This window comes from Squalius cephalus (assembly GCF_949319135.1).
Source record: "Squalius cephalus genome assembly, chromosome: 8".
Taxonomy (NCBI): domain Eukaryota; kingdom Metazoa; phylum Chordata; class Actinopteri; order Cypriniformes; family Leuciscidae; genus Squalius; species Squalius cephalus.
In genome coordinates this window covers 10,837,503-10,863,910 of record NC_137129.1, presented here as the reverse complement: position 1 = coordinate 10,863,910, position 26,408 = coordinate 10,837,503, and the positions used below count along the sequence as shown (strand labels likewise).

The following is a 26,408-nucleotide window of genomic DNA, read 5'->3' as shown; positions in this document are numbered from 1 at the left end:
AAACCTTGAGGCGCTCCTGAAGGTAGTTTAAGGCCAGCTGTCCCAGTCCAGACTCCAGTTTCTCCAGACTGGACTGCAGACTCGGTCTTGGAGTTCTTGAGGTGGCAGGTGATTGGGATGTTACAACGGAGGATGTTGAGCAGGTAGCGGCTCCAGTGCTGTTGTGGAGAGATTGCTGTCTGGAGAAATTAGCTTTTTAGTAGGGTGTTGTAGAGTCCAAATTCTTGACTTCTGTTTGGTGCCTTTTCAAAGAGGAAAGCTTTCTTACAGCTTTTCCTACTTCAAGATTGTGCAATTAGTGTTCAGACATGTTTAGAAGTTCATATGCTTCAGATACTGTCCATTTGTCCTTCAATAATTTTTACTGCTTGGCCAATTTGCATAACTGGATGCACATGTAACTTCGTGCTCTGGCAATTAGATAAAGCAGTTTATCTAGCAGAAGAACATTATAGCCAGAGCTACTTCTGTTTGTTACACATGATACTCGCAGTTGTCCTGCCAGGTCCAAATACAAGATAAGACAAAAACACAGTTTGAAAGCTTGATAGATGTATTTGCAAAAGAAAGTTGCATAGTGTAAAGCAACACACTTCTTGAACATTGTCATTACACAATTTTGTTGTGTAACAGACTGGAATGATAAATTCTAATTCCCAGCATGCTTTACATGAAACTGGATCATTCATTGAAATTAAGTGTTTTGTTATAAGCGACTTTTTTTTATTATTTATTTTATCTTGGTGTGAGTGTAGTCAAATACTTTTCTGATCATTTCTTGATCTGTTAATAAAACAAATGCTGATATTTCCCTTTTGTTGAAAAACAATTAAGTTAACCAAACTGATTTTGTGAAATATTAAACTTCTATTTTACAGTTTTTTTAAGTAATTTTCAGCATCATTACTCCAGTCTTCAATGTCACATGATCTTTCAGAAATCATTCTAAAATGCTGATTTGCTGCTCAAGAAACATTTCTTATAAATGTTAAAAACAATTGTGCTGCTTCATATTTGTGGAAACTGATATACATTTTCCCCCCAAGATTCTTCAATTAATAAATTCTGTTCTTTTGAACTTCCTATTCAAAATAGGAATTTGTTACCAAGTATTTTCCCTTTTGATCAATTTAATGCATCCCTCACTGAATTATTTTTCAAAACCTTTGAATGGTAGTATATAATTTTTTTTTAAAAAAGTGTCTCGTGATAATTATGCAAAAATAAATTTTATTGCCACTTTCAGCAGAGGAAATACAGTAAACTCAAAAAAAAAATGAAACAATGAGGGAACATTAGCATTGTGACATCAAGTGAAATCCGCTCTCATTCAAACAATAGTAGCTAAAGCTTTTGCAACGGCAAGCTGAGCGCTCAAGCCCTCGACATGTACAGTCACACGCTCACGAAACCATAACAGCTTTCCTATCAAGGACACTAATTTAATGAGGTTTGAACAATAAAATGCAGTTCACTGAGCTTCTGTCTGAAATGAACACAAGGCAATAAATTCAACCTTTTCACTTGATATCTCTGTGCAAAGAAAGAAATTCTCAAGGAGTGATCACCAATGCCCAGGGTCAAATACTGTAACGGTGGTCATTCCTAACAAAGCAACAGGAAAACATTAATTTCTGTGACTGAATACAGAAAACAGGAAAAAGAATCATTTTTGAATATGTCATAATTCTGATAAATAGAAACCACAAAACAAGCCTTAAATATATTGACTACGGTATCATTATGGCTTTAGGAGTTTGTGCAGTAGATGCCACATGTTTAACATGTTAACAAACAATCTTCCCGAAACATTTCAGTTGTGCTTCTGAGGCAAATACTTACAGTAACCTTTCCGTACTCAGTACATTCCTCGAAATGTGCTCTTCTGATGGATTTAAGCCCCTGCTTTCATACAATTCTCAATGTCATAGAAAAAAATTGTAAAAATAGGTACGGTGATCTACAAAACTGCGTTTTAATTGTCGCCATAAGCGTAAATTCACATTTGAGAGACCAACATAGGGTGTGTGTTAACGTCACAAAGCGAGGCAAGCGTTCGGTTAGCAAAGAGCGTTTCTTCAGGTCATGTGCATTAGCATACTGAAAAGACGTTCAGGAAAGGTTCCCTTCAGCACAAATACTGTAGAACTCAGCAAATACATCGTTAAAAGGTGATACTGCTCAATAAAACATATTTTTATATGTAAAATGCCAACTATATATAATTATATAGCCCCTCAATAATAGCAAATCCTGACTTTACCTAATCATATTGTGTACAGATGTTTAGTACAATATTAATATAATCTGTTTTCAGTATTTATTTATTTTTTGAGAGGGTCAAATCAGCATCTTACCATTTATAGTGAAGAGAAATTAAAAAATAAATTAAATGATATTACAGTCACGTGACTCAGTAGTAGTACAGTAACAATAGGCACAGAAGCAAGTTCGGATCACAGAGCAAATACGCTTCCAGTTTTCATTTATGCACAAACCAAAATTCACAGTAATGCATCACGCTTCTCTGACTGAATAAAAGTGCATTTTCAGATACTCTGATGGGCTCCAAACAGCTCTTGTTGCAAGATCCCCATGTACCCAGGTATTAGTACCATGTTAATGCAATTGTCCACCACAGGCTCCGTCGTCCATAGAAATATTCACTCCTGACCAGTGGAGGCAAGCGAGCGATCTGTAAATCAGCCGACCATCGTCCACGCCGTTTTTTTTTAGTAGTTCATATGCCCGGCTGGGTTGGAACAACACCTAAAATCCTTCCTTTCCCAGCGGTTATAGTAATTTCACTTGTGCATTACTCGAGCAATTAAAACGGTCCCTTGTAATCCCTGAAACGGAACGGCACGTACAGAGATATAAATCCCAAGACAAAATTAAAATTAAATTTGCTGTGCTATTTACACGACCTCTGACAGTACAACTGCAGATAACTAACTGCCAATAATAAATACTCTTATTCTTCAATCAGCAACAATGGCTCATGACCGCTGCGACACGAGTAGTAGAAATGAAAACATCCTGTAGAAAAGGAGACCTCGTGATGAAGGCCTGCATCGAAGGCAAAACCTCACTGTTCTACTTGTGAGCAGGTCGTGTGTATTTCCCGCCAGGTGTGTGCAGGGTCACGAGGATGATGAGTTGATTTTTTTTCTAAAATGAAGTGGTAACCGCATTACCACGGCGAGTTCCCAGCCGCACAATCTCCCTCGGTACCGTGTCCAACTGCTCGTATGCCAGACGCCCATCTTCACCTGAGAACAGAAACACACACAAACAAGCTCTGTAAGACGCAGGAAGGCTGGAGTTGAGACAATGTATGTGCAACAGAGTATCTGCAGAGTTTTTAAAATGAAGTTTAAGACTTATTAGACCTGCACAAATAAAATTAATACCGTGTGTCCATAGAGAACAAACCCATAATCTCAAAATAAATCACGTATCAGATTCTATTAGTTTAATTAAACAGGTTGGAAGAGATGTCGCTGAAAGAGTGAGGGGGAAGTTATTTTGATTAAAGATTGAGGGCACAGGAATTAAAAAAAAAAATTAAAAAAAAGTATATTATATATGCACTGATAAATCATTTATAATAAAATACTGCAACATTCCATAAAAAAAAAAAAAAAAACGAGAATTGTCTATTTTGAATTCATAGTGACTTAAATACTGCTTATATCAGCAAAACAGGGGAACTGCAAGTTGAAAATACTTAAAACATGTTTTATTCAATACCTATGTATTGAAATTGGTTATGTATCAATACTATTTATAGATACGAATTAGAGGTCAACTGATATTGGAGGTTTCTGATACAATAATAATGCGTTTAAACTAAAGAAAGGCAATTAACAGATTATGGTGTCGATACTAGCATAATCTATGCTGAACTTACCCTTTTCTTCCCTTTTAATCATAAAACAAGTCATAAATACACAGAGATATTTATTTTGAAATGTCTTTGATTTCTGATTAAAGCTGCGGTCGCACTAGACCTTTGAGCACACAACATTTTTGAAGGTGCAGTGCTCATATTTATTAAGTTTATGAATCCACAGGGACTCTGGTGCTAGCATATTCCCAAAAGATTGATCGTTCAGTATTTATTTTCTGAGAAAACAGACCAAAAATACACATATAAACATTTGTGTCTAATAAAATGCAGTCTAGAATGGGTCAGTCAGACGTAGACTCGTTTGCAGAAAGAGCGAAAACAAAAAGTCTCATTGAATTGACTAATTGTGCAGCCGGTGTGTCATGTGTATGACTGGATGTTTTACCAAAAGTGAGGAGTGTTTCTATGGCAATCTGGTGGAGCTCTTCATCCGCTGAGTCACACAGTAACACCACGGCGTCAATGCTCTCCACAGCCTGAAAATAACCCCAGACACACAGAGAGGCTTGATGTAACCAATCACTGACATGATTTTAGCTTCAGTTTGAAGTGACGTGTGATTCAGTGAAACTAACCTGCAGGCAGCTCAGAGCGGCACATGCTGCTCTTGGTGTGTGTAAGCCAACTTCTGATAAGGCTTGTGTGTAACAATCAACAGCCTGTTGAAGAAAAACACACATAGACCAGATGAACTACTCGATCTCCTCCTGTGTCCTCAAACAGCTGTACATTCATTTTGTGCTGCATGCTGCTAAAGTACCATGATTACTCAAATTTGCACATTTCATTTATTAATATTTTTATTTTGTATATTTTAATTTCTTCATTTATATTATTATTACATTTTTATTTCTATGATTTTATTTTATTTTATTTTTGTAAATGTGTTTCAGTCATAGTTTATAGACATTTAGGACATTTTTATTCACATCTTGGTATTTCTATCCAGCATTTGTATGCAATTTTTCAAAATTTGCTTTGAAATACACTACTGTTTAAAAGTTAGATTTTGAAGAAATTAACACTTTTATTTAGCGAGGACACATTAAATCAAAAGTGACAGTAGAGGCATTTATAATGCTAGATTTCTATTTCAGAATAAATGTTGTTCTTTCTATTTATCAAAGACTCCATTTTCCACAAACATATTCAGCAGCACAACTGTTTTCAACATTGATAATAATAATAATAATAATAAGTATTTCTTGAGCAGCAAATCAGCATCTTAGAATGATTTCTTAAGGATCACTGAAGACTAGAGTAATGATGCTGTCATCACAGGAATAATTACATTTTAAATTATATAAATAGTTATTTTAAGTTGTAATAATACTTCACAATTGTTATTACTGTATTTTTGATCATATAAATGCAGCCTTGGTGAGCATAAGAAACTTTTTCAAAAGCATTACAAAAAATCTTACCGACCCTAAACTTTCGAATGTTAGATTATGTCGATATAAACCTGGCTATAGACTAAAATCATGTAATGTGGTAAACGACTGACCTTTGACCTGAAGGGCTTGTGTTGGGCAGCAGAGGAGAGGAAGGCAGTAGCGGCCTTCATCACGTCAGGGTCATCAGAGGTCAGCAGCCCAGCCACGGCCCACAGGGTTTGAGACCGGGGCTGGAGACACGTGACCGACACTTCCTGTAGTTCCTTCAGAGAACGTTCTGTGTCCCCACAGCTCAGGGCTTCTTCAAGCATGACTGGTTTGGACACAAAAGAGAAAGATTACACTATGCTAATAATCTATTAAAGCTATTCAACTAATTATTATTATTATTATTATTCAAGAAAAACGTCTTACCTTCTTTGGCTAAATCCAGCAGGTGTCGCTCCATGTCCGTGACATCGTGTTCAACAGAGTAGCGGTGGAACTGAAACACGGTGAGGACATCCTGTGCCATAGAGGACGGTGACGGACATGAGGAAGAGGCCAGCTCGCTCCTGTCCACCATTTCATTCACCACCATCCTGATCACTGGACACACATGTGAACATAGGCAGATGAACGCTGACGTTACATTCATAATAATTGCCGATGTCTCCTTCTGCAGAGTGTTATTTGTCACTACCTGAGTCAGGAGAGTGAGGCAGAATCTGTTGCAGTGGCAAGGCAAAGCTGAGATGCATGTGCTTTAACACTTGGTCCAGTGTAGTGTGGAACAGACCACCACTGCAGTCGGACCACAGAGACATCAGCGCCGGCCGCTCCACCAGCTCAGGCAGCACTGGAGACCAAACAAAGAGAGGGGAGGTTGAATTGAAAAAAAAATGTTCAGAAATATTTCTTATGTGACATGACATTTTGAATTATTTTGTATTATACACACACACATTTCTGTCCGGTAACTTTTTATTTACTTTCTAAAGCCATTACTAAGTGCTATATTAATGTGTATGATGCTATTTGTAGATATGCTTCTGTAAGAGCAACAATATTTAGCTTAAACAGCCCAAACTCTTTAAAAGTCAAGCTTTGAAGTAAATATACTCATATTAAAAATAAAAGTTCCAAAGGGGGAGGGGGGGGGGGTTGCATTGACGCCATATAACAACCTTTCAGTGAACAGTTCTTAAAAGAATCACTTTTTTTCTAAATGTGAAGAACATTTTCTTCAGAGAAGAGATGTCGTTGCAAGATGAGGGGGAAGTTATTTTTGATTAAAGATTAAGATTAAAGAGGACAGACTACTTAAAAAAATATATATCTATATTTATAATAAATACCACAATGTCCCATAAAAAATAAGAATGGTTCATTTTGATTTTATGGTGACTTAAAGGGATAGTAAACCCAAAAATGAAAATTCTGTCATAATTTACTCACCCTCATGTTGTTCCAAACCTGTATGAATTTCTTTCTTCTGCTGAACACAAAAATATATATTTTGAAGAATGTCAGTAACCAAACAGCTGATGGTCCCCACTGAATCCCATTTTTTTCATACTATGGAAGTCAATGGGGTCTATTGGTTACCAACATTCTTTAAAATATCTTCTTTTGTGTTCAACAGAAGAAAGAAATTCATAAAAGTTTGGAACAAGATGAGGGTGAGTAAATGATGACAATTTTCATTTTTGGATGAGCTATCCCTTTAATAATCTAACCTTTTTCCACTGTAAAGAACCTTTTTTGCAATGGAAAGATGCTAGGAATGTTAAAGGTTCTTCATAGATCCATCAATGTCATTAAAGCACCTTTATTTTTAGTGATAAGTAAAAATGGGCAATGCTGTTGAAACAACATCAACATTCTCCCACAAGGAACATGAACACTTTACAAAAACATCTAAGATATTCACCATCCGACACTGAAGTGCAGCTGCCCGGTCTGTCAAAGTTTTTCTCACTGAGCTCCTCCAACAGGAGTGTTTCAGTTGCTAGTTTGTGCAGGTATGTCTTGTGCTGCGACTGCCTTCCTCCTGAGGTCAACAACTACATCCCATACATAAAGAAACAGCATTTTAGATCAACAAAACACCTTGATATGCTTTAGTCTGTGGTTTATCAGTATTAAGGAAATCACACTTTTGTATGGAGTCTGAGAAGAAGGAAAATAAAGTTGTAAAGGGTGGAAAACACAGAATCACCTGAATTAGATGATTACAGTATTGTAGATGAACAACGATGGCAACGTCTAGGTTCTCGTTTCCCGTGGTGAGAGGCAACGGACTGCCGGCCACACTGTTCCCTACACCAGTGTCCTCTGTGAGGGCTTCACTCAGGTGTCCTCTTGCTTCTGGATGTTGGACCGACCTGTCGGACGTGCAAGACATACTGTGACCACAAGGTGGCGCTGCATAATCACAACTACTGAAGTTCCTGAGAGAAACCAGGTCACCAAATGGTGTGATGTCCAACTCACCCGATTCGCTCTGACTCCATGTCAATAAAGACAGAGCGTGAGAGGGTGCCCGCGTCATCTCCTGTGTCATCGTCATCGAAGTCAGAGGTGTTAAGAAAGTCGAAGCTTTCCAGAGCGCTCTCCACAGTCAAACTGAGGCTTGATGAGCGGCTCCTATGGGCAGGGACACGGCACTGAGGAGAGACAACAACACCCTTCACTGACTGTTCATTTAGAATTTAATTGAAAGCTTTCCCTTGTGTCCGTTTGGAGTTTTTCCTGAACCATTGTATGCTTTAACAACAGTGCAGATGCTGCTGGAGTTTATTCCTGCAAAATCCGATACTTTTTTTTTAATCAAGATTATATTACATGGATCAAAAATGACATTAAAGACATTGTAATGTTCAAGGATAAACTATATTATATGTTTGTTATACCAGTATTTTATATCTAATTGTTCATACTCCTTTCCTCTAATTTTACATTTAAAAATATCTTTGCCATCATCTAACACTCAAAGTTAATCTTTAAAAACACCAATAGTTGAATAACACTGTTAAATGTAATATTTAGCATTTATGAAAAATATGAAGAAAAAAAATCATACTGAAAATTGTTTTCTTTTTGGTATTTTTTTAAATATTTTAATTTAGTCAAAACGGTACATAAATTTAATATCAGCCATAGCATGAAAATAATTAGCAACTTATCAATATAGGCCAGGTTTTTAATATAGGTGGATCCCTATTAATATTAAGCTATTAATATTAAGCTATATCATTGCTAAAATATGCAATGGCAGCTTTTTATTAAGCAAATTATATCTATTCGGTTGTTTTTACTTTAGATGTATACTTAAAAAACATTTTTTTTTTAAAAAAGAAAGAATAATGTTTGTCGTCATCTACCACAGTTAACTTCCAGATGAACCATGAACCATCAGTACAATCTGACAATCTGATCATCCTTTTCAAACCAGGGTCAGAAATGACCCCCTGGAAATGATTTCCAGGGGCATTTTTATCTTGGTAAAATGTTTTTTTAATAATTACCTTATTTAATGCATCTGTGTTGTCTTTCACGAATTGAATTACATTTAGAAAGCAAACAAAAAACGTACCCCACCCCATCACTGAAGCAGTTCATGACTTTCAGCTTAATAAATGAGTTCTGCAAAAAGTCCTGTTATAATCACTGAAGCTGTCTACACTGCATAATGAATCTAGTTTACATGCATCATTTCTGAAGAGAGAGTGCAGATTCAGTTAGTAAGCGTGCACACTGAACAAAACTTTCTTCATCACCGGTTACTAATCGGAACCGCACTGATTGGCCATTGCATTTTTGCACTGCAAAAATATGTGTGAAAATAAATCCTTGATGCAACATGAGCAGACCTAAATGTAATTCCACAATTAACACTTTTCATTCATTTCTTTTCACATCTCACTTTAATCGTGACAGTCGTAATAAAATTAATTCAGTTGTAAAGGGGCATCTTTTGCCCCCTTATCTAGAATTTCGGTGGCATTCTTGCTCCAAGCCTCTGTTAATTCCCGACCCTGTTTCAAACCAACTGTGTTTCCTGAGTTCAGGTGGCTTTCTTGCTAAGAAAACGCATCAAACTTCACGATCAATCAAACTCGAGTCTGTACCAAAACATCTAAAGTTTGAAGACCACAAACAGAGAACTCATTCACCTTGAGCAGGTCTTCAAGTCTCATGACCTCCTGCTCCAAGTCCTGCAGCTCCCCGCAGCGCTGGCCTAAGCTCTCCAGCAGCAGGAGCAGAGACTGAATGGCCTCCTCCAGGCTGCTCTCCAGGAAAGTAATGCTGCCCTCTCCAGCCCAGCTCAGAGCGCCGGTCTCTGGAAGCATGTCAGAAGAGGTGAGTCTCCTCACCAGCTGCCTGGTCAGACTGCCTTCCTCCCCGTCCAGCTCCACTGGCTTCAGCTCCAGGGCTTCATCAGGCATGTTGGGCTCCAGGAACATCACATCATCCGGTCCCACTGCGGACAGCTGGCTCTCGGAGCACAACGAGAGGGCAGCGGAGCCTGTGCCGGGCCCCTGGCCCTCAACTTGGTCCCACTCCAGGTCTGGATCGCTGGTGCTGACACTGCCGCAGTCTTCCTCAACGCACTCCTCCTCAACTGGCCTGTCGTCAGGGACGGGAGCCGGTTGAGAGGTAGGGTCCGTCTCAGGGGGCGTGACGGTGATCTCAGGGTTTGACTGGATGGGGGCGGGGCTTGAGGTTGACACGTCAGAGAAGGTGAAGGACAGGCGCTTGCATTCGGCCACACCGCATCCTCCATTTTCAAAGACGTCATCTGGTAAAGTGGACTGTGCGATTGAAAGAGAAAGAAAATATGGTAAGTATGGCTTGCTTATGCCATTTAGTCTTATTATTTATGTTGCTTTAGTGATCTAAAGATGCGAACAATAATTCAAGTCCAAAAGTTCCAACACACTAAAGAGCAGTAAAATAAATAAAACCTCTATGAAATGGTTTAACACAGGAATTCCCAAATGTTTTTGTAGGTTGAACAAAAGCAAATTGTCTTTCCTGTGTTAACTAATCCTACTGAAACAAGAAGTTGGGTGTGATTTATCTATGGGTTTTTTTTATTAAACAGCCAATCAAACTATGATTAGCTACTTGCTAATGCTAGTCAGAGGCTAGTGTCAAACTGCATGAAGACCGCCCACAGATTGTTCACTGAACATCTGATACATACTTCACGCAAAACTAAAAGCAATTGTGAAAACTGTGATAACCTGTGTTTAAAATGTACTAGGTTGATATTTTGTGCATTGTGATTTGTGGCTTGAACGTATACATTTACATGTCAGTAAAATTAACTATTCTAGTTTAAGTGGGTGATTCTTGGTCAGATTTGATTTTAATTGAACAAAACTTTCTAAATGACCTGGGGATAATATTTGTGAATATCTTAAGTCCATCTTCCTGGAAGTGAAAGGTTTAAAATATGAATGTGTCTGCTAAATGTTTGTTTTGTGAACTGTGCATACAATAGGCCTCAAAGCTAACAGACATGAACTAAAAGCCACAGTTTCGTTTTCATGGGGTCTTTGAACAGTAATACTAGTCTAGAAAAGTGTATATGTGAACGTAATACTAGTCTAGAAAAGTGTATATGTGAACGTGAGTGTGAAGAAACCTGTGTATGACAAACGTTAAAGCAGAAAATGCAAGCAAAGAAAAGTGACACACAGACTTCACTCAGAACGGCAGGGCACACAGTGACCTGACTCACGTAAACTTCCAGACTGGACCTTGAGCGAGGTCTCAGTGCGGCCAGATCGCCAAAAGAGCGACTGCGTCTGAGTTTCTCTAAGAGCGTCTCTCTGAGCGTGTGCAAGAACGAAAGACGCTGACCCTCCCACCGTCGGGGCTGCCACTTCTTTGCCATCGAGAAACACGCACACAGACACACACACAACAGCCACGATGCACACGATGCCACAGGGAGGATACAATTCATTACACAACAGCACAGACTACACAAGAACATTCACACACACAACCTGCAAGTGCTGTCATATTTAATAATACACACAAAATAATAAAAACTGAACTCACAACAGCTAGTAGCATTAATATATAAGTTAGTACTGAGATGTTAAGGTGAGAAAGGTCACAGTGTGATCTCAATATCCTGTATTATATGTATGTACACCCTTGTGAAAAAGAAATGCACTTAATTGTATTGAATGTGCAATTTTAAAAAGTGTACTTTGTAATGTCAAATTAAAAGTTTAACTTTACAGTACATATTAAATTATGTTATTATGTCTTTTGTCATGCATTAAATTACACTTATATTGGGGTGTTGACTAACATACTAAAGCACATGTAAAGTACTTTAACTTTAGTGTGTTACATGATATTATTTTTAAAATTTGTATATTTTAAGGACTGGTTTCACAGACAGGGCTTAGAATAAGCCAGGATTAGGCCTTAGTTCAATTAGGACATTTAAGGAGCTTTTATAAACATGCCTTAGATAAAAAACATTACTGGTGTGCATCTTGAGACAAAATAATAGCACTGACATATTATAAGTTATGTTACTTTTTCAGTTAAAACAGCTCAAACATGCATTTATTTCTGGGAATAGGCTTAAGCCTAGTCTGTGAAACCGAGGGTTTATGTACTAAATTGCAAGTTCATTATTACAAATGTGTAATAAAGTAATATATTTAAATACATGAGATACAAGTTTAAATAGAAATTACATAAAAGTATATTTTAGTTTACTAAATGTTCGTCAGTACTTTTACAGTACACTTTAACTGCATTTCCAAGACAATAGAAGTAATTATGAAAATACATATAAAATGTGTACTTGAGTCCTACTTAAGTGGGTCGAAAAGTTCAGCTAAATGCACTGAATATAAATTTAAACTATAATACATTTTTATTTACTTTTATATAACAAGCAATTAAGTGTAAAAACATGCACATTCATTTCACACCTAAATATATTCTTTTAAAGTAGTTTATTTCCATAATAAGTACTCTTTTTTTTTAAAGTATGCTAAAGTGTACTTGTTTCTCACAGTGATCGAAGCAGACTTAAAACAGAACTGAGAAGAGTTTCTGAAGTGCACTCACAAAGAAAGACGTGTCCTGGAAAGTGGGCGTCTCGGGTGTGCCTTGGCTGTACACTGAAACTCGTCTCTGAAGGGCGGTGGCTTTACTCACGTTTCCTGAGGACAGGGTCAGATCCTCCACGTCAAACGGACTGCAAAAAAAAAGGCAGATATATGTTCATGTACAACAATCTGATATCATACAAAAGTAATAAAAGAAAGGAAACACTAAAATGAAATAAACTGGGGGGAAAACTTATGACTTATAAGCCCCCTTAAAAGGTTAGACGGAAATCATTATGGCACTTCCATGACCGTCCTGAAGAGGGCAGTGTACATAAACACTTTCCTCTACTGTGGCTAAATTGACTAAAACACCACACTTCTTATCTCTTTTTATTAGATAACGTCACTTACAACCAGGCAACCTCCAGGTTAAGTTTAATGGTTCCCAGGTCGTTGACATCTACAGCTACCACCTGAGGCATAGCGGTGAACAGGTCCTTGGTTTCACAGATCACGCTACCCACTAATATGTGAGTGGCCAACCCCTTTAACTCCGTCACCTAGGAGAAAAAAAGGTCATGCGTTGAGAAATTTCAGTTCAGCAATGTTTAATTCACAGCTTTCTTCATAGGAATACATTTTGTTGCAATCAAGGATGTAACCAAATACTCAAGACTGAGAGGATGACGTAAATTTTAGGACTAACAAATATTGAGGGGAAGTGTTCTCTTGAAGGTCTATGGTGGTTACAGCCCAGTTTGTCAATAGCCCCTTTCACACATATAGTCTTTACTGGTAAATAATCACCATTAAGAGATCATGTGTGAACAGGACCTTTTCAAAAATATCAGTAAATCATTTCTGTAGTCATTTCTTCAGTATGAGAAGTTGTAACATTACTGGTATGATGCTGCGTCAACCAAGAATGAAGAATATTACCTGTACGAGATCCAAACGCACTGACATAAGAATCAAAGTTCTTATGGACATGACACAATTACTCCGCGCTGTTGACAAAGCTCTGCTGCTTTTATTTAGTTTTTTTCAAGTAAATATGTGCTAGATGGAAATTTTTGTACGTAGAGCCAGGTCTCGCAGCTCGAGACACAGCTTTCCCTGCAAAATGCGTACTGTGTGATCATCCCCTTACACCTGTCACTCAGAAGTCAAAAAATGCGGTCAAATTGAACAAATGAAACTATAGAGCTGCTCCTCATGCAGGCGAATGAAGACAACAGCGCGGGGTTTAAAGATTGTTTCCGATGACTGAAATCACAGAATTTACCGGTATTTTGGTGCTAATGTGTGAATGGTCTCTTAATGGTAAAAGCCGGAATGGCATTGCTTGTGAGAACAGCATATTTGTGTATTTACCGGTAAAGCCATTCCGGTAATTTACTTGGGATTACTGCGTGAAAGGGGAAATTGTCAAAATGAGTCGTTACTCTTTCACGGAAGACTGCAGCCCACCTTGATGTTGATGAGGTCTGTAATGAGGGGCATGAAGATCATCTCCTCTCCATCCCAACTCTGCTTGGAGTTTGTTTCGATCTTCCCCTTCAGTTTCCACCGCTGTCGGCCGTATCTCATGAAAATCTGCCAGGAATAGAAAGAGAGAGGTAACAAGAAAGAGAAAAATTAAAAATGGCAGAACTAGGAAAAAGCTAATCAACACAAGTTCACTTAATCGTTAATAGAGCAATAAAGCAAAGGGAGTTTTCAGTATTTAGTTACATACAGCCTTAAAAAATGTTTTATGGGGTTTGGTGGGGATCAGAAGAGAAAACGTTGCTAGGAGAGCTGTGATTACGAATAAACTGGATGTACTTGGCAGAACAGCAGGCAATTAATATAAGAGTTAAGTAATTTGATAGAAGACGCATGCATCTGGCTTTATTACAGAAAAACGGCATGAAACTTAGTATGTTCGTTTTTTTTTTGGGGGGGGGGGGGGGGTTCAAGCAACTCACCTCATACTGATCGCCCGGACAAAGCCTGGCAAAACCAGCCAATCCTGAGACAGGAGGCAAAGGAGTTGAAAAGTTTGTTATTGAAATCCAACAAAAACATTATAGATTTTCCTTTTTTTTGTGTAGAAGTCCTGTACCTTTCATTTTGATATGAAATTCCCCCAATAGATTCTCCAGCTCGCCCTCAAAAGTGCACATGTTCTGAAAAGAAGGGAACACATCATAATACAAATTGCAGCTGAATTGAGAAATTTTATTAGCCATACATTTTTCTTACTTGTACTATTCTTACTAAAAAGTAATCTGCATTATTGTATTGCATGTCCACTGTGAGAGACATAATCTAAAAAAAAAAATCCAGAAATCACAGTGTATGATTTTTTAACTATTTATTTGTATGATACAGCTGCAAACAAGTATTTGAACACTTGAAAATCAATGTTAATATTTGGTACAGTAGCCTTTGTTTGCAATTACAGAGGTCAAACGTTTCCTGTAGTTTTTCACCAGGTTTGCACACACTGCAGGAGGGATTTTGGCCCACTCCTCCACACAGATCTTCTCTAGATCAGTCAGGTTTCTGGGCTGTCGCTGAGAAACACGGAGTTTGAGCTCCCTCCAAAGATTCTCTATTGGGTTTAGGTCTGGAGACTGGCTAGGCCACGCCAGAACCTTGATATGCTTCTTACAGAGCCACTCCTTGGTTATCCTGGCTGTGTGCTTCGGGTCATTGTCATGTTGGAAGACCCAGCCTCGACCCATCTTCAATGCTCTAACTGAGGGAAGGAGGTTGTTCCCCAAAATCTCGCAATACATGGCCCCGGTCATCCTCTCCTTAATACAGTGCAGTCGCCCTGTCCCATGTGCAGAAAAACACCCCCAAAGCATGATGCTACCACCCCCATGCTTCACAGTAGGGATGGTGTTCTTGGGATGGTACTCAGCATTCTTCTTCCTCCAAACACGTTTGGAATTATGACCAAAAAGTTCTATTTTGGTCTCATCTGACCACATGACTTTCTCCCATGACTCCTCTGGATCATCCAAATGGTCATTGGCAAACTTAAGACGGGCCTTGACATGTGCTGGTTTAAGCAGGGGAACCTTCCGTGCCATGCATGATTTCAAACCATGACGTCTTAGTGTATTACCAACAGTAACCTTGGAAACGGTGGTCCCAGCTCTTTTCAGGTCATTGACCAGCTCCTCCCGTGTAGTTCTGGGCTGATTTCTCACCTTTCTTAGGATCATTGAGACCCCACGAGGTGAGATCTTGCATGGAGCCCCAGTCCGAGGGAGATTGACAGTCATGTTTAGCTTCTTCCATTTTCTAATGATTGCTCCAACAGTGGACCTTTTTTCACCAAGCTGCTTGGCAATTTCCCCGTAGCCCTTTCCAGCCTTGTGGAGGTGTACAATTTTGTCTCTAGTGTCTTTGGACAGCTCTTTGGTCTTGGCCATGTTAGTAGTTGGATTCTTACTGATTGTATGGGGTGGACAGGTGTCTTTATGCAGCTAATGACCTCAAACAGGTGCATCTAATTTAGGATAATAAATGGAGTGGAGGTGGACATTTTAAAGGCAGACTAACAGGTCTTTGAGGGTCAGAATTCTAGCTGATAGACAGGTGTTCAAATACTTATTTGCAGCTGTATCATACAAATAAATAGTTAAAAAATCATATATTGTGATTTCTGGATTTTTTTTTTTGATTATGTCTCTCACAGTGGACATGCACCTACGATGACAATTTCAGACCCCTCCATGATTTCCAAGTGGGAGAACTTGCAAAATAGCAGGGTGTTCAAATACTTATTTTCCTCACTGTATATGTATATATATATATAAAAAAAGTATATTAAATATTTATTCAGTGCTAAATAAAAAAAAAATAAGCTTAATGGTATATTTTTAAGTACTATGAATGAAGGACAGTCTCATAGATAACAATACTGCTACTGATGTCTCTATTAAATCTTTTTTTTCTTTTTTCTGAAAGTCTCTCTGAAAGGTAGTGTCTATAATTAGTATTCCCTTTAAAGCACCGCCACTACATATACACATCTCATATATACTCAGACAAATCATTTTTGACTGTTGCATCATTACTTTTTTCTATACAAGTTTTGCTTTTCTAAGAAGCTGTCAAAAATAGTTAAACTTCGAGACCTGTTTGTCTTATGAAAATGTCCTCTCAGAGACAAATATGATTGAGATCAGATAAACCGAAAACCAATTATATGGGCCAATTAGTCGACTGGTCATTCAGACAACCCACAGACTAGTCGATTTAAAATATATACTGTGCGAAAATGCTAAAAATGGCCAAATAGTTAGAGAAACAAGCAAACATTTATAATGTACCTCTGTATATTCTTTGTATCTGCGGTTGACCTCCGCCAGGCTCTCACGTGTGCCTTTAGTTGAGGGTGAAGCAGTGAAGGCCTGCTTCATCTTACTGGCGCCATCACGCAACCTTCTCTGAATACAAAAGCCCTCGTACAGCTCATCGATCTGTAAAAACACACCAACACCATTAGTGCACAGAATTATATTACACAAAAGCAGACTGCACACACTCGCGCATGGCAAACCTTACTAAGGATAGCGTAAACACTAGCTTTGATGTCTAAATCTCTAGCATACATCATTACAGAACCCTGGGGAGCCCATTCAGCATAGAAACGTGGCTATTACAATCTACTGTAACGTTCTGTTAGCACAATGGAGCGGAGTACTGTACAGAGCGATGAAAAATGAATTTGGGCACTTCAAAAGCAAACACAAAATGATGCGGCTCAGCGGCCCTCGGGACAATGGTAATGCCATACTTCTGTGACAGACGAGCAGCTCGGAGCCACGGCCTTTATCATGGAAATGCACATTTAGCACATTCACAACTCAGTGAACACTGGCCGGCTCAAATTAGCTATGCTAATCCTAAAAACGCTGAAGAGCGAGTGATTGAGGGGGATGGAGAGAGAGCGAGAGGGGCAAATAAGAGTGAGGAGATGGACCGCAAGTGACAGAAACTAGTGAGCCGAAAGGGGCAGCAGGAACAGGGAATGATGCAGGAGTAGGCAGGAAGAGGGATGGACACTTCACTTCACTTCAATATCTTTACAGTCACTTGATACATTTAATATATCCTTTGGAATGAAAGTATTAATTTTACACACATACACATATTCGTAATGCCCCCAAGGGTAGTGACTAAAGTAAAGTCAATTATACTTTTTTGATGGCAGCTGGCGCTTATAGAACTATTATTGTGAGTTCATAAAGTGCAGGGAAAACTGTTTTATTATTTAATTATTGTACATTTTGATGCAGTTTCAGTAAATATAGAATACAGAATGTGTTTCTGTGGTAATGAGAAGAGAACATTCATTACCACACTCGCTTCACACACACACACACACTATATAAACATACACACAATATCTGTTGCTGGGTTGCAGCATTCTTCACTGACTGAAAAAACTGGCATACAAAAAAACTACAACAAATAATGTAATGTGCTAACCAATTCGCTAATCAGTTTCAATTAAAAACAGGAGTCATTGGTCTGAATCATGGACTGAACCATTCTGACATCTCACTGAATCGGCTCGGAGTCGTCGCTTGCTCACTAAAAGACACATTATTATTGATGTCTGATTAAAACACAAGCAGAGAACAGTTACTGTTACTAAGAACAATGTATAAAATATGTCCTTTGTAAGATTAGTGAAACTTAAATCAGTTTATAATAAGTAAAGTGAGCAGTGTAGCAGAATAGAGTTTCAGAGCTTTGTTATATTTTTATCAAAAACAATTATATGTTGGAAAAAATAGAATTGGTTAAGTTTAGCAAGATGTTGGGACCGGTTTCTGTGCCCCCCCACTGGGAAAACCCTACTGAGCTCCGTTCTGTGAGGAAATCCGTATGAAGATTCCCTCCATAACATACAGATTATCCTCTTATAGGAAAAAACAAAACATGTCAAGACACTAAATCAAAAGGAAATATTCAAACACATGCAGGGAAGGGACATGAAATATTGATGCAGGGCTTTTTGATGTCTCTCATTAGGATGAGAGGGTGAGAAACGGACAATCTAACCCAATTTGTGTATGCGGATGGGGTATATTAACGGTGTATGATGGATGTGTATGTGTGTGGTATGATGTGTGGGGGTTGTTCATGATAAACGACATGCATTAGACAAACAGTTAGCTGTGTGCAAGTGGGGGTAGAGTGTCTGGACGGTGGTCCTGTGGGTTTAATTACACTAGGAGGAAAGACCCCACCCAAGTCTGGAGAACTGTATCACATGCTATAATCCCGCTGTACCACACACACACACACGCCTACCGTCACCAGTCACAGCCCTGCTGTGGCACACAGCTGCCTGTTTATTTGGCTCCATAAAATACCCTTGTCTGACTCCTCTCATCTGCCATACCAGCTAAGCAACATGGGAAATGAATCACCATAACCGCCCCCAGCCCGGTCCGTTCTGTCTGACGGGTGGGGTCTGATGGGTGAATTTTTATGAGCTGCATTTTGAAAATGGAAAAACAGTTTTCCTTAACTCGAGCTATCAACCCAGTGTCTAAATTGAAGAAATTGTCGACAATGAAAGCAGGGACTTTGAAGCTCCGACAAACACATGAAGCACCGTAAAAGTACCATACCATTGTGGCAGGATTAAAACCCCAATCTTTTGTGCCCTGATGGTGCTAGATTTAAGGTGTCCTGAAGCCATACGAAATCTTTCTCAGAGAAACCCAAAAATTTAAATTCTATCTTCATTTACTCCACCCTCATGCCATTCCAAAACCATAAGACTATTTTTCCTCTTTGAAAGACAAATGAAGGTATTTTTAATGAAGCCTGAGATTTTTGTCCCTCCATTGAAAGTCCATTCCACCAAAACTTTTATGCTTCAAAAGTTAATAAAGAAATCTTAAAAGTAATCCATTTCAATCCGGAACAGATTTAATTTAGCCTTTTAATCACATACGTTTATTCACGCACATACATAAAGCACCCCAAACATGGTAAATGGAAGATCAAAGTGTATAGTGTCACTAGCAACCCAAGGTATGTAATACTGTATTATATATGTGTATATTATATTATGTGTGTGTGTGTATATTGTGTATATTTTATTCACAATATAATATACACATATATAATACACTATTACATACCTCGGGTTGCTAGCGACACTATAGCATAATACTATATATTATATATTGGGTCACTAAAGACCCAAATATGTAATAATGATTGGCTTAACATTCATGCATTTAATGTTTAAAAACCTTAATCTGGTTTTGGAGTGACGTGTGTGAGTAAATGAGCACAGAATTTTAATTTTTGGGTGAACCTACCCTTTAAGTCATTATTCACTAAAGAAATCTCCTTATTAAATCTTGACCTCTTGAACAACAAATGTGACAACATACAAGCAAGAACCAATCATTAAGGTCATAATGATATTTGAAGACATTTGAAGAGTGGTATTTTAATGATATTTGAAGATGCCGTGTGAATATCCGAACACAAATGAGATTTGAGAGCTCATGTGTTGTGTGATCCACAGGACACTCACTCCAATGTAATCCGACCAATCCTCAACAGCTTTCCAAATTTACCAAAGGCATCTGTGGAATGAGTCTAAACAAGAGTGACTCGTGACTAACAGGATGGTGTGCCGCTCAGGTTAGCTGTTGGTTGTTTAGCTTTGTGTTTGTTTAATAAGGACAAAGCAGAAAAGAAGCACTGAGCCAATACAATCTGCTGATACTCTGCCAGATTGATATTGTCTGATTTAAATATTCATATCCACTTAATGACCGCTTTCTATTTCATTTGCTGTGCCCACAGCATTTGTTCTCACAGGCAGCACCCGTAGCGACACAGACAGACAGCTCTGCTGTGACTGTCGCAGTGTGACCACTTCATCTGAGCACATGTCTGAACAGTGCCCAAGATACAGTGGCCTCAAAACCTATTTGGACACCACACTTAAAAATGTATTAATTTCATGATATAGATAGGTCAGTGACAAATACCACAGTAAAGAAAAGGAATCTTTGGGCAACATGTGCCAAGTTTGTAGGAATTTAAGGTCCTTGCACACTGAGTCCGAAATTTTTGCATTCGTTTTTTCGTATTCGTGAATATTCGTGATTCGGTGGCTCTAAATTGTCAAAACACCATTCAAAATGCTTGCTACGGACGCGAAAAACGCAGAAAATCGAACCTGATTCGTTTTTTTTTTTTGACGGACGAAAGTTTCGGAGGCAATGTGCAAGCGTGATTGACATAACGTGAGGTCGTATTTATTTTTTAACGTGCGAAAATTTCGGATGCGAATTTCGGACTGTGCAAGGGCCTTTACTCTTTGTATTCAGGTTGGTTTTCTTTTATTCAATTATTATTATACAATTTTCAATAAAAGTTAAAATTGTATATCTCGGAAATAACGTGATGTAACTATTAAATAAAAAGAATAAAATAAAAAAAGTTATAATATATTTTCCTTATATTTTTCAAAAAAAAAGTTTGTACCTGCAGATAATCTAACATTAATGAAATAAAAGGCCATGTGTAAAAGTGTACTCAAGTTTAAAAGTTTGACTTTCTTTACACCCTTAAGTACACTTTTAAAAAGTGCACTTTGTGATAATGTCAGACTAAAAGTTCAAAATGATCATTGTTTTAACAATCTTTTGTCATGCTCTAAAGAATACACTTATTTTGATAACTAACATACTAAAACTTACTTTTAGATAACCATAAATGCTTATTACATATGGCAGCACACATAACCATAACCATATTTCAAAGACAATAGAAGTGATTGTGAAATTACAAATAAATATTTACTTAAATCCTGTCAACTAATTGCATTTAATATCAGTTTATAATAGCCTAGAAATCTAGACGCACCCTAGCGGCAGCAAAATGTATTTTGCAGCCAGGGTAGTCTAGCAACTCTCCGTTGACTTTCGGAGCTGTAAAAACCTAAATTGGGTCAGGCCAATCACATCGCGTATAGAGTAGGCGGGGCGGGTTTAACATAATGACGGCAGAGTTGCGACGGTTCCCTGCTACTTGAAAACAAAAAAGAGTTGCTGCTTCTGGCGAACAGTCTTTCAAATCGGCTTTGGCTGCGACTCTGGAGGACTTGGAGTTAAGCTTTTCTTCGAGAAAATAACAAAGAACGGCACTTAAGTCATTCTTAAAAAAGGAAGATGTGTTCATAGTTTTGCCGGCCAGATTCAAAAGTTGTATCTATCAACTAACGTCAGCTCCGCTGTTGGGAAAACGCTCTGGTTGGTTGAAGCGCTGTCCTATTGCGTGCAGAGGGAATTTGAAAGACAGCCGTTTATCCCGCCCCTCGGATTGAGCCGTGTCTATGGTGAGTTGCCAGACCAAACATCTTGATGTAGGTCTGGCTTGCCAGGCTAAGTTTATAATACATATTCATTTAATTGCTATGAACATGCAATTAATTGTCTGAAAACATTACATTGGGTTTGGACATAATTATATTCTTTTCAACTACATTATTTATATATCAAGTACTCTTTTTTTAAGTATGCTAAAATATACTTCTTTTAAACAAGAGTACATAGGACAAGCGTTTTGGAAAATGGATGGATTACAATATAATATAATATAACATAAAATAATAATGCGTCGCTGAATTAGTTGTGTGGTGTGTAAGAGTGTGTTGGCGTATGGAAGATGATGCATCTGGGGCAAACTGAGAGACACACACCCAGATATGCATTTCTGCAAACAGTCGTTCCCACTGGGAGCGCTTTTGATCTACTTGGGCATGACTTCTTTTTTGGTTGACAGCAGAAGTCCAAGGCGCGACTCAACCTAGTCATGTGTGCGTGTGAGCAGCTGTTTGTCAGCCCTCTGTCCATCGCAAGTGTGGGGTTTCGGATTAGGCCTACTGAGTCAAATAACAAGCCAAGAGTACACAGCTGGTCCATACACCACAAAAACAACAGAAGAAACAAGGCCATGAGCACACTTACAAGGCATAATAATATGCATTACTGTACAAAGAGGAATGGACGAAGTAGAAAAATCCTCTTAAGTTACTAGCATCTATCAGCTGTGATCAGAGGATTTAGACTGCACTCAGAGGGGATGCCAGCCTGATTAAACAGAGATTAAACCTACAATACATTCACCCACATCAAACATCTTTGGGGTTCAAAGCCAGATCATAAAGCACCTCCAGCACTGATATCTGACTGCAAGCTGTTGGTGTTGCTTAGCTTCCTATGGGCAAGTGGGACGACTACACTTGTTATGATGAGGATGATTTTTAAAAGCACAATCCCTGCTGAGAGTCTGCAGGGAAAAAAATTAAAAGCGTTTACCTACTAGAAATTAACTTCTGTGCTCCAGTATCCTAAAAGACTAACAGTATTTGTTGACTGTCAGCACATTTAAACCCTTTCTGAGAAGTTGGGAATCTGAATTCATCCCCCTTAATTCACCGCCTCTACAGGCATCAAAGCCCTGCCTCTGTAACAAATCCTCCTCCTTCAGCAACAAACATAAACACTATTACTGTCAGACCTTGAATGAATGTGGATAGAAACATGGCCCAGATCATTTGGTCTGAGTATTTGATGAAAATTTTCAATGAGAAAATTTTCAATGAGTTTGTAATGAAATCTCTTGATTCTGATTGCATGAATCTTGTTGTGAGGGAAAGTCTGATTCCATTCTGTGAAAATAAATAAATAAATAAATAAATAAAGTAAAATAAAATAAAGTAAAATAAAATAAAGTAAAATAAAAGCATCATGTTATGTTGTCATTAATATGTAATGCTATCACCAAAGTTGGGAAAAATACATGCTTATACATTTTCAAATAAAGTCATGTGTAAGTGCATAGCTGATTTACATTTTATTAAATTAAACAAAAATAATAATAATATTAATAATTATAAGGGTGTTTATTTTCATCAGTACATCATTTCATCAGTCTATCGTTTGACTCATGTGAAGATTCAGTCCAATTTGGTGAACTGGTTTAACCAGTTCACTAAAGAGAATCAGATTAAAAGAATGATTCGTTTACGAGCCGGGCATCTCTAGTACTTTGGCAAATGTTAGAACAGAGCAAGATTTTGTTGATATCTCTTCCGAATTCAGAGAAGACACATTTGAGATTACATAGAGATCTCATCTGTGATTTTCTTGTCAAGACTGATGATGATCCAAGCTATATAAATAGGGCAGCACAGATCCAATCAGATTTGAACATAAACTTGAAATCATAAAGAAAAGGCATCTCCCTCTATTTATACTTGCACACACTCATTAACACCCTGGATTGAGCCATCAGAGGTTTGCTCATCACCCAAGGGAATTGCTTTGACCTAGATCCAGTGCCAACCATAAACAGCATTAAACACAGAAAAAAAAGAAGAAAAAAATGAAGATTAAATTGTTTCTCTGAGATCTGTGTACGACCACACGGTTCAGAGTGTTCCTGTGAGCTAGCTGAATGCGGGGCTAATTTCAAGTGTGTCGGGCTAATTTGAGCTATGAATTGCTCTTCAACAGCCTCAAAGCTCCCTTCGTCAGGTTGCCATGGCTACTTCAGGACTTGACGTGCTGCTGAGTTGCCAGTCAGCACAGTAGTTTACTGCAGACACCCACCTGTAATGTCACTAAAACACACTGCAAGAGGAAGGGGACACAGCAGGACTCCTGACACTAGAGAATGCCAAACCAGGGGACTCAAAATGAGTCAAGACATTTATTTGAAACACAAAGCACTCCTATAAAAAAAAACCTGTATTTTCACTTGTTGTACTGACTTCACCTTTTCTAATATATAAAACAGGAACATACATATACATTAGGGCTGGGCAAAAAAATCGATTTTTCGATTAATCGTTTTTTAAAATGTGGTCGATTCAAAATCGATTCTCAAAGGCCACGAATCGATTTTTTCCCATATTTATTTATCTATTACCCAAAAGCCAGTATTAGTTTTCCTCCACTGTTCATAGGCTTGCAAACTCCATTTTATAGCTAATGCTGTGAGATTTTATGTTTGTTTTATCTTAATCATAAAATAACCTCAACTAGTGCTGCACAATTAATCATATCGCAATCGCGATGTCAAGCCTACGCAATGACGTGAATGTCCTGTGACACAGAAAGACTCGAGCTGATATCGTGCGTGCGCACAAGACAGCCCAGAATACAGTTCTCTTTCGTGCTTGAACGAACAATAACACACACAATTATGCCAAAATGTCTTTTTGTCGAGTATCTTCATAACATAAGAGCAGTCTTATGATGAACGTGAATGATGAGGCGCGTGTGAGATCCGCGTCTCTGTTAGCAGCGGTTGGTCTCTTAAAGGGACAGTACACAGTAGCCACTAATTATCTCTGTCATTAAAGTTAATCAAAGAACAAAGGGAACAGATAAAAACACTCACTGCTCTTGACTAAATAACTTTTGTAACTTTAATAAGGATTAGTCTATATATACTTTAGAATTAATGCATCGCAGACTGTTTGATAACTTTATTCAATTTCTGTAGGCCTATATGTCCTACCTAGACAGATAAAATATATGCAAGTTTTTTTTTATGGGTTTATATGAGGATTTTTAACCTGTTTGATCAAGGCATGCGACTGTTCTGACTTGTCCAATTTTCAGCATAAATTTTTCATCTTGCATCAAAACCCTGTCTATTTATTGTATGTTTAATATACAGGTTGGTAGCTCTTAATTTCTTTTTATTAATTAACCACTTCCAAACTTATGTTCACTTTACTTTCTTTTTTTCTTTTTTTTTTTTTTTATAAATATAGGATTTGTATTAAATATATAGGCTATTCATTGAGTGGAATCGAAATCGAATTTAGAATCAAAATCGAATCGAGAATCGAAATCGAAAATCGAATCGAATTGAGAGCTTGAGAATCGAAATCGAATCGATTTGTAAAATCTGAATCGATACCCAGCCCTAATATACATATACACATATATATATATATATATATATATATATATATATATATATATATATATATATATATATATATATATATATATATATATATATATATATATATATACATATATATATATATATATATATATATTTAAAAAAAAAAGTGAACTTCACCTTACTCATGTGGAACTCCAGTCGTCTCATGTATCGCTCTATGGTCTTGATTTGCTGGGAAGCAAGGAAATAAAATGACAAAATCAGAAAATTATTCACTGAAAAAGAATTGCAAAAGATTTCACAGTGAGCAATCTAAGTTCAGAGTTCAACTGACACCTTAGGCGATTAGAGTGTCGCAATAACGAATCACTGCTGCAGGAATGCAGCACATAATTTATGTAAAGCTGCTTATTTTTCCTGCAGCATGTTTCTAACTTCTAACGTTTTAAAAAGGTTAACACAGGTCAACTTCGACAGGTTAAGAAGCATTAGTGTGTTTAAGGACCCTACCTTGTCCAGATCATACAGCACACCCTGAGGAAGAAAAAAAAAAAAAAAAAGATATGTATCAGTGGAAATGCTAGAAAAATCAACCTATTATAACAATAAATAAAATAAAATAATAATAATAATAATAATAATAATAATTAAATAAATACATAAATATAAATATATATATATATATATGCGCAGCAGAATATAACTGGTGAAGGTCACCAGGGATTTCTTGCTGGTTTTGCTAGAAAACTAGTCTTTAAACTAGAAAATATGCTACACTGCAATTAATGACTTCTTACTAATCTTTCAATTTCTTTTTTTTCTTTTTTTTTCACTTGTTTTTCATTTGTTTATACTAAAAAGAAAACAAATCTGCCAATGCAGCAAGCCAAAATATCTCATATTAAAAATACATTCTCTGAAAATAAGTCTTAACATCTCATGCAGTGTTGCTTATTTAAATGATTTCTATATATGTTTAATACATCATTTTATTATAATATACATGTTTCTGAAAGAAGATATTTTTGAGGAAACCATGATCCA

At 37.6% G+C, this 26,408-nt stretch overlaps 1 protein-coding gene across 4 annotated transcripts in view; it reads right to left on the bottom strand.

Annotated features, from left to right (window-relative positions):
• Window positions 1-748: 748 nt before the first annotated feature.
• The window catches only part of ripor2 (RHO family interacting cell polarization regulator 2), a 51,478-nt gene continuing 25,818 nt past the window's right edge, over window positions 749-26,408 (bottom strand). For 2 of the 4 annotated variants that reach the window (XM_079878827.1, XM_079878828.1), the window contains exons 5-23: window positions 25,875-25,898; window positions 25,542-25,595; window positions 16,721-16,870; window positions 14,494-14,557; window positions 14,357-14,400; window positions 13,857-13,982; window positions 12,798-12,946; window positions 12,403-12,532; window positions 11,042-11,188; window positions 9,468-10,106; window positions 7,786-7,958; window positions 7,511-7,676; window positions 7,223-7,355; window positions 5,993-6,148; window positions 5,725-5,898; window positions 5,421-5,623; window positions 4,489-4,572; window positions 4,299-4,389; window positions 749-3,272 (exon numbers count right to left, since the gene is read on the bottom strand). In XM_079878827.1, coding sequence (XP_079734953.1) covers window positions 3,172-3,272; window positions 4,299-4,389; window positions 4,489-4,572; window positions 5,421-5,623; window positions 5,725-5,898; window positions 5,993-6,148; window positions 7,223-7,355; window positions 7,511-7,676; window positions 7,786-7,958; window positions 9,468-10,106; window positions 11,042-11,188; window positions 12,403-12,532; window positions 12,798-12,946; window positions 13,857-13,982; window positions 14,357-14,400; window positions 14,494-14,557; window positions 16,721-16,870; window positions 25,542-25,595; window positions 25,875-25,898 — 2,808 coding nt within the window. In that variant the 3' untranslated portion in view covers window positions 749-3,171. The remainder of the gene's footprint in view (window positions 3,273-4,298; window positions 4,390-4,488; window positions 4,573-5,420; window positions 5,624-5,724; window positions 5,899-5,992; window positions 6,149-7,222; window positions 7,356-7,510; window positions 7,677-7,785; window positions 7,959-9,467; window positions 10,107-11,041; window positions 11,189-12,402; window positions 12,533-12,797; window positions 12,947-13,856; window positions 13,983-14,356; window positions 14,401-14,493; window positions 14,558-16,720; window positions 16,871-25,541; window positions 25,596-25,874; window positions 25,899-26,408) is intronic. The other 2 variants (XM_079878829.1, XM_079878830.1) reach the window with 1 other exon arrangement.